At 34.8% G+C, this 14,636-nt stretch overlaps 1 protein-coding gene and 1 non-coding gene across 2 annotated transcripts; one reads left to right on the top strand and one right to left on the bottom strand.

Annotated features, from left to right (window-relative positions):
* The first annotated feature begins 9,823 nt into the window (after window positions 1-9,823).
* Window positions 9,824-10,934, top strand: LOC110280502 (zinc finger BED domain-containing protein RICESLEEPER 1-like). The gene is made up of 2 exons (XM_021141572.2): window positions 9,824-10,748; window positions 10,867-10,934. Exons 1-2 carry the CDS (start codon window positions 9,824-9,826, stop codon window positions 10,932-10,934), a joined length of 993 nt encoding a protein of 330 aa, XP_020997231.1.
* Window positions 10,935-14,201: 3,267 nt separating this feature from the next.
* Window positions 14,202-14,305, bottom strand: LOC127747282 (small nucleolar RNA R71). Its single transcript, XR_008009082.1, has one exon. It is a non-coding gene; the product is annotated as a small nucleolar RNA R71 (small nucleolar RNA).
* Window positions 14,306-14,636: the final 331 nt, after the last annotated feature.

The following is a 14,636-nucleotide window of genomic DNA, read 5'->3' as shown; positions in this document are numbered from 1 at the left end:
TCGAATTTGGTGTTCTTGAAACCAAATTGTGGAAGGGTGGCAACTAAGGCTTGAAACCAAGCTCTTGCTACTTGTTTCAAACCATAAATTGCCATGTTTAAGTGACAAACCAGAGACAAATTTTGATGAGTGTAGCCTTATAGTTGTGATGCAATTTCTTCTAAGTTCTCATTGAGGAAGATATTATCAAACTCAAACTACCTCAAATGCCACCTCAAATACACAACAATAGATCTCAGAGTGATTGGTCTAACCATAGGGCTATAAATTTGTACATAGTCTATCCCGTCAACCTGGTGGAATTCCTTGCCAACAAGTCTCACTATAAGAAAAACATTGAATATCGTCGGATTTAGCATTGCAGAATAGCAGTAGATTTATCGTCGGATTTACCAGCGATAACGACGCTGAATTCATAAGGTTAAGTAATTACCAATAGATTCTATTTTCGGACGATAAATCCACCGGAATTAATTGGAGGGAAAATAAATTAAATTAGCTTGTCCTTTACTGTCGAGTTTACTGCCAGATTTTTCTGACGGTAACTCTAATTAGTGAAACGGTGCGTTTTGGTGACCCGCAATAGTTTACCATTGGATTTTTACGACGGTAAATCCAATAATAAAGGGGCGTAAATTTAAATTACGAATCCTCTTCACCCTCATTCAAAACCATCACCACCATCACCACCATCACCACCATCCCTCACTCTGGCTCTCCTTCTAATGTCTCAATCACCACCATCTGCCGCCACCGCCGAAACCACCACCGTCACAACCCATCTCCGTTGCCGTCAACCCACCACCGATCCCTCCTTCTTCCTTTCTTCTCCGCTGCCTAGCCTTCGGCGAGTTTTCCATCTTTCGGCGACCACCCTTCTGCCACTTCTAGCTTTGGAAACCGCCGTTCCGCCACTATTCCGCCGTTTTGCATTTCAGGTTTCTTTAAACTCTGTTTCTCTTTCTTCTTCAAATTCTATTTTGGTTAGGTTATTTCATTATTCTAATTTTAGTTAGTTAATTTAGTTAGAGTTAATTTTTTGAGTTTATTGGATTTTAGGTGGTTAGGATAGGTTAGTTTTATGATTATTAGTTTATGTTATATTGTTGAAAGTATTAGAAATTGACTGAACTGATGGATAATGTTACTGATTTTGTGTTGAATATTTTGATTTTGTGTGAATTAATGTTAAAAGACTATTTATTTTGTTGAGCAATTGCTGAAACTTGGTTGAATAGTATGTACTTGAATTTGAGGTTGTCAACTGTTACTTAGTTGCGTTGATTTTGCATCTTTGATGTATGAGCTTACCAAGTGTTCATTTATATGCCTTTATGTCTATTATTCGTTTTAAATTACATGTTGTAGCTACTATGTAATTTAGGATGTTTGATTTTTGCTTAGCATAACTAATTAAATCTCTTTGTGATACAAGATTGTAATGCGTTGGATATTATTTGCTAATTGTGTTTTGCGTATGTATGTTGTGTGTAAATTCCAAGTTGCTTGATTGAAGTGTTTCCCCACCTGTAGATGATGTAGATCCAATAATGCACATTATGGTTGATATGGTTCTAAGACACTTGCTATTCAGATCATCATATGTTGAACTTAATGTTGTCGTATTAGTTATAAGAATTACCTAGGTATTGTTATAATTTATTGTTGATTTGTTGTGCTGAATTTTTGTTAATTGGTATGCTATTTGCAGACATGACGACAGGTAGAGGTGCTATGGATCAGGCTACTGGTCGTGGATGTGGTAAGGACATGGTAGAGGAAGATTTCTGCTGGTATCCCTGAAAATTTTAGATCCTCTCCCTTTACTTCGAATAGCTCAGTGACGTCACAGATTGATCAGTCGTTCATCATGGTCCCTAATCCCAATTACGTTCCTCCATCTACAGCGGCGATGCCACCTCCTACCACTCAGCAACTCGCATCCACGACGACACCACCTCCAGCAACGGATGCCGCGACCCCGGAGTTTAAACACAGAAGTGAGGCAACTGATACCCCTCCACCACCTCTCATCATATGGTTGACCATTTAGTTTTATGGTGGCAGGGATAAGTATCACTTTGAGTCTTATATATTTTCTGTTTATGGTTATTGCTAAAAGTTCCTGAAAATTAATTCTAGTTTAGTGGATTGAAGTTTAAGGGGCTGGTTAATATTTCCTGTTTACTAATTATGGTTATTGCTAAAAGTTCAAAAAAATGATTTCCGTTTAATGGATTCAGGTTTATTTGGTTGACTGGTTAGTGTTTCTTGTTTATTGATTACGGTTATTGCTGAAAGATCCTGAAAATTGATTATTGCTTAGTGGATTTAGGTATATTTGGTTGCCTGGTTAGTATTTCCTGTTTACTGATTATGGTTATTACTGAAAATTCCTGAAAATTGATTCCTACTTAGTGGATTTAGGTTTATTTGGTTGCCTGAGTATTTCTTATTTACTGATTATGGTTATTGCTGAAAGTTCTTGATAATTGATTCCTTCTTAGTGGATTTAGGTTTATTTGGTTGCCTGATTATGGAATTGCCATATTTTTTGTTTGTGGGTTGTTGTTTGGTTTGCGCTGAACAACAACGGATATACTCAGGAGATGACCAATGTCATCAAGCTGATGTACAACTATTCCTAACCCAGCTACAATAAGATCTCTGTTGAGACCAAGGAACGATGGTTTCAGAAATGGGTGGTAATTACTTTTTTTTAGTTTCAAACTCTTTTAGTTATTTTATATCTTCTATCTTACTTAACTAATTTTAAAGTTTCTTTGTTACAGTTGTACTTTATATGGGACACTGAGTACAATCTTACTATCAGGAAGATCTTTGACCATAGAATGGGTCGTCAACTCCAGCAGATGCTAGAGGATGTTTGTGAAGGGCGAGAACAACCTGACGACTTGGCTCTGACCAGAAATAAAGAAGGTTCTGTTAGTTGATTGGGAGATCGATGAGGCTTTCAAGCATTGGTGTCTCACCAACAGAGCTAATAGAGCATCGACCAGGTCGTCTAATTATATTGGTGGCTCAGCGACCTTTATGAAGACTAATGCCAGGATGGTATGTAGTGACTTTAATTTTGTTAAAAACTTAGTTATATATTCTTTTGCATATCATTACTATGGATCTTAATCATATTGTTTCAATGCAACATGTGTAGTCGAAGTCATTGGATCGCGAGGCGATATTGGTAGAGATATTCAAGTACACCCACACGTTGAAGGAGAACAAAGCAAAATTTGCTAATCAGCGGTCTCAGGACCATTATGTGAGTTAACATACATATGATCTATTGCTATAAAATTATTAGATTAACTGTATATCTGTCGTACTAATCACAATAACTTGTGTTACACAGGAGTCCTACACGCAAAGACTAGAGGCCGAGACTCAGCAGTCTTAGCAAAGTGGGGAGGACGCTGTCAATGGCTTAGCAACTTCAGTCACCGATCCCAATGCAGTTTGGCGCGAGACCGTTGATGTAGATTTTACAAACCACAAACTACCGGATCGTATCAAGTAATACACGTGAGTGGGTTATCATTCCCATGAGAATTAACGGATTAAGCAAACAACGGTCAATTGATTATTCTAGTCAGACAATAAAAAATAAGGGTTTCAATGGCAAATAACATAAAAATAGTGAATTAAATAAAGCAAGCAGTAAACGTGTATAGAGATAATATGGGAGAAAAGTTAAGGTGTCAGAGATATGTAAATTCTCGGTTTAACAATTATCATTATCTACTTTGATCATGCAGAGATATAAACCTAAGTAATTGAAATCCAATTTTTCAGCAATTCAACTTTTTCTAACCTAATCAACCGTCAATTTTTTGAACAATTAATTATGTTAAGAGATTAAATACAATTTCTAGTTTAAAGGCAACACAATTTTCAAGAACCAATTCTAATTGATTTTATGTCACTTATCAAATTAGTTTCAGACAATTCAAGAATTATGGAAAAGGATTTCTAGCTTAATTCCAAAGATTAACTTTTTCAAGTGTTAGAAGAATTCAATTCAGATTAGAGTTATTTTCCAATACACTCTAATCCTTAAGATGAAGAACGAAACTCATTTCTTGAATAAAAAATAGTGCATTAATAAAAATAGAAGAACAATAGTATTAATCCATTAAAATAAATAAAGTTCTTAACCCTAACAATCGAGGTTTAAGTGCTCATGGTGCAGAGAAAAGTTGAAATCCTAATTTTTGTATGTAAAGAAAAAAGAAACGAGAGAGAGAGAGAGAGAGAGAGAGAGAGAGAGAGGAAGGAGAGGAGAATTCCCTTTGTGCGTTGCTTCCTTCCATTTTTTAAAGCAAAATCTTTTATTCCCAGGATCCAAACATATCTCAAATTTTTTGGAAATCAAATCTTATCAATAATAATGATTTTTCGGGTCCTGGGCTGTAAGTCTGGTGTTTAGTGCCAGTTTCTTAGCATTCAATGTTGCTCCTCCCAAGAAGAATGAATAGTGGGATGCGGTTTGGCGTTTAGCGCCGTGAAGCCAGAGAGAAACTATTAACAATTATATATCGTTAAAAAGCTCTGAAAGTTGATTTTCTAATGCTGCTGAAACCGCATCATTTGGACCACTTTAGCTTATGTTATGCTCGTTGGAGTGTGAAGAGGTCAAGGTTGATAGCATCCACGAATTCTCTTTGTACTCTTCAATTCTTGGTTCCCTTTGCTTATGCTTTGCTTCCCTTTTGCTATCATTCACCTAGAATTGTTAAGAAATCAAAGCACTTATAGTACCACTTGAATAAAGTATAAAAGCACATAATTATCAAGCAAAAGTCATTAATTCTCTATAACAAATGACCAATAAAAATGCTAAAGATGCTCATGCATAAACCGCCTCAGCACCGTACAAGAATCGCGTATACAGGCTGGGGTCATTCTTTGCCAATAGCTTTCGCACCTCTACGTTGAGGCTGTCATCAGGCTCTGTCACTAGTCACGCCATCGAGCTTGAAGAAGGCATGCATTTGAGGCTGCAGGTGTAAAGTTCCAACGCAGCCTTCACTAGCTGGCTCAGGTGTTAAATGATTATCAGGTTGGAGTGCAGGCAGTCACAGGAGCGGCTTCAGCATATGGAGGCTCATATAGAGGTGTACCAGGCCCAGATGCGCGCTGTTGGCATCAACCCTGCTGGTGGCACACAAACATCATTGCCTTCTTTGTTGTCGACTCAAGGCCATGGGGCCGACGACGAGGATTACCTAGATCTGTAGTTATTAGTGTTTCATTTTATTGTTTCATTATATTTATTTGATATATTTGACTTTTAATTTATTTTAAATAATAGGTTTTCATTATTTATGAATTGACCATTAATTGTGTGAAAAATAAATTTAAAATTAAAAGTGACCATTTATTTCAATTTTTTTAAAAAGTTGACATTACCGTCGGATTTACGGTGAGAATAATCCAACGGTAATAGTGCGTGAAACAACATTTTTCGGTGCCAACAATACCATCGAAAAAATTTGCCGATAACTAATTGGTTTTTTGAGATGGTAATTGATGAGCGGGTAATTTATACGCTTTTTGGCATTGTTTTTACATAGTTTTTAGTATGTTTTATTCACTTTTTATTATATTTTTTTAGGTTTTATGAGAAATTCACATTTTTGGACTTTACTATGAGTTTGTGTATTTTTCTGTAATTTCAGGTATTTTCTGGCTGAAATTGAGGGACCTGAACAAAAATCTAATTCAGAGGCTGAGAAAGGACTGCAGATGTTGTTGGATTCTAACCTCCCTGCACTCGAAATGAATTTTATAGAGCTACAGAAACCCGATTGGCACGCTCTCAATTGCGTTGGAAAGTAGACATCCTGGGCTTTCCAGCAATGTATAATAGTCCATACTTTGTCCAAGATTTGATGGCCCAAACTGGCGTCCAAACGCCACTCAGAGACCCTTTTCTGGAGTTAAACGCCCAAACTGGCACCAAAGTTGGCGTTTAACTCCAAGAATGGTCTATGCACGTGAAAGCTTCAATGCTCAGCCCAAGCGCACACAAAGTGGGCCCTGGAAGTGGATTTCTGCACTATCTGCACTTAGTTACTCATTTTCTGTAAACCAAGTTTACTAACTTAGTATAAAAACTACTTTTAGAAATTTATTTAGTATCCTTTGGTCTTTGGAACATAGTTCCACGTTTTGGGAGGCTGGCCATTCGGCCATGCCTGAACCTTGTTCTTATGTATTTTCAATGGTGGAGTTTCTACACCTCACAGATTAAGGTGAGGAGCTCTTCTGTTCCTCATGAATTAATGCAAAGTATTATTGTTTTTCCTTCAATTCACGCCTACTTCTTCTCCAAGATATACTCTCGTACTTAATTCAGTTAAGTCAAGACTGAAAGGGTGACCTGTGACAATCACCCACTATCTTTAGTAATCGCTTAGCCAAGATTCGCGTGCCTGACAACCACAGCAGTCTACATGATGTTCAACGTAGTCATTGGACACCAGCTGGAGTATATTCTCTTGGGTTTCTAATCAACTATTCACATCGTCTCTCCTGACAACAGAGCATCTGAATCTGAGATTAGAACCTTCGTGGTATAGGCTAGAATAGTAGACAACATTTCTGAAATTTGAAAAGTCTAAGCCTTGTCTATGGTATTCCGAGTAGGATCTGAGAAGGGATGACTGTGAAGAGCTTCAAACTTGCGAATGTTGGGCGCAGTGACAGTGTGCAAAAGGATAGAGAGATCCTATTCTGATACTAGCAAGAACCGATAGATGATTAGCCATGCAGTAGCTGTGCCTGGTATTTTTCATCCAGGACGAGAAATTCGACAGTTGATTAGCCGTACAGAAACCGTAGAGGACCATTTTCACTGAGAGGATCATATAGCTTGCCATGGAAGAGAGTACGCATGATTGGATGAAGGCAATAGGAAAGCAGAGGTTCAGAGGCAACAAAGCATCTCCAAATGCTTATCTGAAATTCCCACCAATGAGTTACATAAATATCTCTATCTTATTTTATGTTATTTATCTTTTATTTACTAAAACTTCATAACCATTTGAATCTGCCCGACTGAGATCAACAAGATGACCATAGCTTGCTTCAAGCTGACAATCTCCGTGGGATCGACCTTTACTTACGTAAGGTATTACTTGGACGACCCAGTGCACTTTCTGGTTAGTTGTATCGGAGTTGTGAATAACGATTTAGTGCGACCAAGTTTTTGGCGCCATTGCCAAGGAGCGAACAATTCCGTGCACCAAGTTTTTGGCGCCGTTGTGGGGGATTGTTCGAGTTTGAACAACTGACGGTCAGGGGTGTTCAAAAAATAACCAAAATGTGGTTAACCGGTTAAAAAACCATAACCACATTTTGGTTAACCAGTTTAATAAAACAATTTTAAAAACCATATCCATATTTTTTGAAATTGGTTAACCAAAACCAAATTAAAAAAAACCGATTTTTAACTGGTTAACCAAAACCAAAACCAAATTAAAATTAAAACCTAAATCAAAACCTAATTTCAAATTCACTCTTCCAGGCTTCGACAAAACCCAATTCACTCTTCTCCAGTTCACCGCCGTCAACAGTTCTTCTCCTCCGCCTCTCGCCGGAGCTCGCCGGTGATTCGTGGGACCTTTACCTCTTCGAGTCTTCACCTTGATTCGCGACTCTGTCTCTCTGCCTTGACCTCCCATTCGCGACTCTATCTTCACTTTGATTCGCCTGAGTATCTCTCTTTTTCGGTCTCTTCTTCTTTCGTCGGTGGCTCACCGGAGCTCATCAATTGAGGTAAGGCTCCTCCTTGCCCTTAGTTATGAGTTCTGAGTTGGATTTGTTATCTGGGTTTTTTTTATTTTGTTGATTTGTTCTGTTATGTTACTTTTGACTTCTTCGTTTTAATGGATTGAAAATGTGCAGATTTTAAATCTCTCAATATTGAACTCTTCATTTCAATGGATCCTGCTGTAAGTTTCTTCTTCACTGTGGTTCACTTTTTGATTGGTTAAGACTTAATTAATTTGTATGAATTGAATGGAGAATTGTTCACATTTAGTTTTTGAATTCTGGTTATGTAAATGGCTTTGGCAATTCAAGTGCATATGTTCCTATTTTTCTGTGATCAAGCTTTTATTTTGTTTTATTTAATTTGTCAATCATATGAAAAATCATTATTTAGTTGAAGAAAACTAACTTATCCTATACATGTTTTCGGCTTCTTTGTTCTGATTTTTTTTAAAGAAATAATATGGATTTTTGTTCATCTCCTTTGATTTTGGTCCCGCATTCTTGTTTTACATTGTTCAATTTAATCTTTTGAAGTTAATTGTTATATGCAATGCTTATAGCTATGAGTTTGCAGCGTGTAAGTTGGACTGAGAATCATTGTTATATGCTAGTTTTGTTGAGAAATATTTTGGTATATGGTTGTAGGATGAGTGACATAGGAATGGAAACAGAGTGAACTGATAGAAATTTGTTGTTTAGTACGAAATTCTGCTTAGAGATTTCTAACTTGAAGTACAGGTTCCTGCCAGATTCAAATATTGTATGAAAACTATTCGACAAAATGTGAGGATTTAGCTCTTTTATGAAATTCCAGTGCTTCAGGAGAATAGAGGCAGGATATTAATTGAGTCCTTGATCTAACATTAGCCCTTAACTTTAACTGTTAATTTTGTTAGACATTGACCATTTGAGTCAAATACAGGCACATAACAAAAGATCTCTTATTATTACAGTTGTACCAAGGAACTTGTGTATGAACTATGAAGCTGCTACCATAAGTATGGCCTTACTGTCAAGTATGGCCACCTTAGCTAAGAGGTCAAGCACAATCCAACACCATGCATTTTACAACAATGGCAATAAGTGATTTTTAATTAAAAATTAACTAATCCAGTTTTAACTACAATCCAAGAGTCATTAATTTATATTCTGCCTTTTCCATCTAGTTCAGTAAGCTACACACTCTAGCTAATTTATATTAGGTCCCATCTTCTATTTGGTGATGAACATTATTTGCTACTGACACGTACAATTTAAACGTGCTAATATAATATGGCACTCTTAGCTGTTATCTATAATTGCACTTAGTTACCAATTACATATGCATCCCTGGCTAGCTTCACATGCTTTCTTAATTTCTTATTATTATTGTTAGTATTCACAATTTGTTGCGTTGTATATTGGTTATAAACAATAGTAATCAATGATACTGTACTTTTTGTGCGCTCCCTCATGAACCTGATGATGATCGTGTGTGTGTGTGTGTGTGTGTGTGTGTGTGTGTGTGTGTGTGTGTGTGTGTGTGTGTGTGTAGCTTCAATCACCTTTTGCACTTTGAATTGAGCTTGTTTGTACTTGTTTGTGAACATCAACATTTTGAACACCCTTGGAATCAGTTTCAAAGTATATGTATATATTGTGTGAACTTGGCTTTGTGCTTGATAACTTTGCTTTTTTGAAATATTTAATAATTAGATTTTATGGCTTCTTATTCAGAATGAGGTAGCCGATCGTGATGTTCCCATGTCAGAGTTTGCAGAGCATTCAGCTTCTACATTACCTCCTCTCCCAACCACATCATCTGAGCGCAAAAATTGATCAACAGTTTGGGACCACTTCAAGAGAACATCTGATGATGAAAATAAGGCTCAATGTCAACACTGTTTGAAAGTGATCAGATGTGAAGTATGTTAGATCCTCAAATTCAAGATTAACTAGGTTCAAGGCATGTATTGCACAAGAGAATATTCCACATAAGAGTCTTATTTGCATAGATGTTCAAACGCGATGGAACTCTACATACTTAATGTTAGTAGCAGCCTTAAAGCATCAGAAGGCATTTGAGCTATTAGAGATGCAAGACAAAAAATTTGTTGAAGAATTAAACAAGGGAAGAGGGGTACCTTCAATTCAAGATTGGGATTATGCTAAGTCTGTTTTACCGTTTTTAGAGATGTTTTACGATGCTACACTTCGCATCTCTGGATCCTCTTATGTTACTAGTAACTTATACATGAAAGAAGTGTTTGCTCTTGGAAGGAGGATTCAACAATATCGTGATGATGATGATTTGAGCATAAGTCTTATGGCAAGTAAGATGAAAGCAAAATACAACAAATATTGGGGAAATGCAAAAACTATTAACATGTTGTTGTTAATTGCCGTAGTTCTAGATCCTGGCCATAAGTTGGATTATGTTGAGTTGTGCCTAGTTAATTCTTTTGGTGTGGAAGTGGGCGGTGAATTGAAGGCAAAGTTGTCTTCTTGTCTTCATTCACTTTATAATTTATATCAAGGTGCAGATGAAGGAAACCAAGATGATACCCTCTCCCAACCGAGTCCAAGTGATAAAGCCAAAGACATTTATGATATGGGGTTATATCGCCGATCAACCGGTCGCAAATCCAATCTTAAATCTGAGCTTGATCGTTATTTGAATGAAGACTGTGAGTCAGATGATAAGCCTTTGGATATTCTAGGATGGTGGAAGGTTAACTCGAATAGGTTTTCCGTCCTAGCAAATATGGCACGGGACATATTGGCTATACAAGTTTCAACAGTAGCTTCCGAGTCTGCTTTTAGTATGGAGGGAAGAATCATCGATCAATATCGTAGCTCATTGACTCCTAAGATGGTAGAAGCCCTTGTATGTACCGAAGATTGGCTTAAAGGAGACTTTTTCTCTTCTCTTGCACCTGAGAATTTCGAAGAGCTTGAAAAGGTCGAGCAAGGTAAATTGAATATTAAATGTTTCTTAAATATATCATATGATTTACTTAGAAAATGTTTTAGTTTAACTTATAATTATAATTTTTTAAAAGTTATAATTATAGTTTTTTTTGTGTACAGATTTGATTTTATCAGAGGACATTACTTGTTCAGTGGGTCCAGTTTCAATTGCGCTTGAGGATGACTAGAAAGTCTTGATTGTTTGTTTTCTTTAGTTGTTCTAAACACTTAGGTGGTAAAGAGATTAGACTTGGTTTTTCATATATGATTAGACTTGTTTATGTTTATGTTTATGTTTATGTTTGGTGATAGATCAAAGAAATTCAATACTCCTTGGATGGGAATATTGGTGTCAACAATTATAGCAGTTGCAATGTCATTTTTTGCTGTTGAAATTTGCATTGTTTCTTTGGCTTAGGAGAAAATTTTCATCGTTGAAGAGGCCTTTTGAAGTGCCATTGTGAATGAAGGGTTTGATCCCAATGTGCCTTATACCTTCTTTTGAAGTGCCTTATACAATGGAAGGGTTTTCATTATTTATAAATGTTACTTGTATTATTTAGAAAGGAAAAAAAACAATTTTTAGATTAAAAAAATCAATTTAAAAGAAAAAAGGTAAAAAATTTTGGGTTTTGTATGTAAAAATTGGTTTTTGGGTATAAAAACTAATTTTTTTGGTGTAAAAACCGGTTTTTTAGTGTAAAAAGGATTTTCATTATTTATAAATGTTACTTGTATTATTTAGAAAGAAAAAAAAATTAATTTTTAGATTAAAAAAATCAATTTAAAAGAAAAAAAAGTAAAAAATTTGGATTTTTATATGTAAAAATATTAATTTTGATGTAAAAATTGGTTTTTGGGTATAAAAATTGGTTTTTTAGTGTAAAAACCGGTTTTTTAATATAAAAACCGGTTAATTTTTTAAAATCGGTTAAAAACTGGTTTTAATTTTTACTAACCGGTTAATAACCGGTTTTATAATATGAAACTAATTTGGTTAATTAACTAATACTATATTTTTGGTTAACCAAAAAACTGGTTTGGTTTTTGGATTAACCAAACCATGAACACCCCTACTGACGGTTCATCTTGTTACTTAGATTGGGTAATTTTATTCTATGTTTAAGCTTTATTTTTCATTTTTATTCTCAAAAAAAAAATATTTTATTTTATTCTTCAGAATTTTTAAGAATGAATTCTAGAGTTTCATCATGATATGTTGAAGCCTGGCTAGCTGTTAAGCCATGTCTAAATCTTTTGGACTGAGGCTTCCTCTTCCACTGACATGCTTGTATGTTCTATGCTAAAGCTTGGCTGGCTGTAAAGCCATGTCTAATCTTTTGGACCGAAGATTTTACATAAAGCTTGGTTGGCTATTAAGCCATGTCTAAATTTTTGGACCAAAGCTTTAGACTAACATTGTATGATTCCTGGAATTCTTATTAAAAATTTTTAATTTCTTTATTTTCTTTTTCTAAAATAATTTCGAAAAAAATACAAAAAAATAAAATTAATAAAATCATAAAAACCAAAAATATTTTGTATTTCTTGTTTGAGTCTAGAGTCAAATTTTAAGTTTGGTGTCAATTGCATTCTTTTAATTTTCTTAAAATTTTCGAAAACTCATGCATAGTGTTCTTCATGATCTTCAAGTTGTTCTTGGTAAGTCTCCTTGTTTGATCTTTTAATTTTCTTGTTTTGTGCCTTTTCTTGTTTTTCATATGCATTTTTGAATTCTTAGTGTTCAAACATTGGAAATTTCTAAGTTTGGTATCTTGCATGTTTTTCTTTCATTAAAAAATTTTAAAAATATGTTCTTGATATTCATCATGATCTTCAAAGTGTTCTTGATGTTCATCTTTGCATTGAAAGTGTTCTTGCATGCATTATTTGTTTTGATCTTCAATTTTCATGTTTTGAGTCTTTTTGTTGTTTTTCTCTTTCCTCATTAAAATTCAAAAATAAAAAATATCTTTTCCTTAACTCATAATTTTCGAAATTTTTGCATTGAATTAGTCAAAGATTTTCAAAATCATATCTTTTCTTATTAGTCAAGTCAAAATTTCAATTTCAAAAATTTATCTTTTCAAATCTTTTTCAAAAATAAAATCTTTTTCATTTTTCTTTTAATATTTTTGAATTGTTAGGATAAAACTTTTCAAAATCTTTTTCTTAATTTTATCTTATATTTTCGAAATAATACTAACTTTTAATGTTTTAATTCAAAAATTTCAAGTTAGTGACTTTCCTATCAAGAAAAATTCAATCTTTAAATTCTAGAATCATATCTTTTTAGTTTCCTGTTAGCCAGGTCATCAACTTTAATTTCAAAAATTAAATCTTTTTTTTCATATCTTTTTAATCATATCTTTTTCAAAATAAGTTTCAATCATATCTTTTTAGATTGATAATTTCAAAACCCTTTTTCTAACTTCCTATCTTTTCAAAATTAATTTCAAAATCTTTTTCAATTAACCACTTAATTTGTTTGTTTTAATTTTTAAAGTTTACTATTTCTTATCTTTTTCAAAACTACCTAATTACTTTTCTCTCATTAATTTCGAAAATTAGCTAACATTTTTCAAAAATCTTTTTTTAATTAATTTATTTATTTAATTTTCAATTTGCTTTTATTTCCTTTCTTAAATTTCGAATTCTAAATTAAAATAAAAACAAAAATATTTTTCTTCTCTTTTAACTAATTTTCGAATTTCCTCTCCCCCTATTATCCTTCTATTTATTTTATTTATTAACTAACACTCCTTCTCCACTCATCAAAAATTCGAACCCCTCTCCTCCTCTCTGTGTTTGAATTTTTCTCTTTCTTTCCTCATTTTTATTCTTTTTCTCTTCTACTCATATAAAGGAATCTCTATATCTTGACAAAGAGGATCCCTATTATTTCCTGTTCTCTTCTTTTTCTTATGAGAAGAAACATGAATAAAAACATTCTTGTTGAAGCTGATCTTGAACCTGAAAGGACTCTGAAGAAGAAGCTAAGAGAAGCTAGAGCACAACACTCCGGAGAGGACCTTACATAAATTTTTGAAAAAGAAGGAGACATGGCAGCCGAACCCAACCATGCAAGGAAAATGCTTGGTGACTATATTGCACCAACTTCCAACTTCTATGGAAGAAGCATCTCAATTCCTGCCATTGGAGCAAACAACTTTGAGCTTAAGCCTCAGTTAGTTTCTCTAATGCAACAGAACTGCAAGTTTCATGGACATCCATCAGAAGATCCTCATCAGTTTAAAGCTGAATTCCTGCAGATTTGTGATACTGTAAAGACCAATGGGGTTGATCCCGAGGTCTACAGGCTTATGCTTTTTCCTTTTGCTGTAAGAGACAAAGCTAGAACATGGTTGGATTCACAACCTAGAGAAAGCCTGAACTCTTGGGACAAGCTGGTCAATGTGTTTCTGACCAAATTCTTTTCTCTTCAAAAGCTGAGCAAGTTTAGAGTGGACATTCAAACCTTCCAACAGAAAGAAGGTGAGTCACTCTATGAAGCTTGGGAAAGATACAAAGAATTAACCAAAAAGTGTCCTGCTGACATGCTTCCAGAATGGAGCATCATATGTATCTTTTATGATGGTCTGTCTGAGTTATCTAAGATGTTATTAGACTATTCTGCTGGTGGATCCTTTCATCTGAAGACACCTGCAGAAGCTTAGGAACTCATTGAGATGGTTGCAAACAACCAATTCATGTACACTTCTGAAAGAAATCCTGTGGATAATGGGGTGACTCAGAAGAAAGGAGTTCTTGAGATTTACACTCTGAATGCCATATTGGCTTAGAACAAAATATTGACTCAGCAAGTCAATATGATTTCTCAGAATCTGACAAGATTGCAAGCTGCATCCGGCAGTGCTAAAGAAGCCTCC

Source organism: Arachis duranensis, chromosome 4, assembly GCF_000817695.3.
Source record: "Arachis duranensis cultivar V14167 chromosome 4, aradu.V14167.gnm2.J7QH, whole genome shotgun sequence".
Lineage (NCBI taxonomy): Eukaryota > Viridiplantae > Streptophyta > Magnoliopsida > Fabales > Fabaceae > Arachis > Arachis duranensis.
Note: the sequence above shows the minus strand (reverse complement) of the source record. Positions and strands in the feature narration are given on the sequence as shown.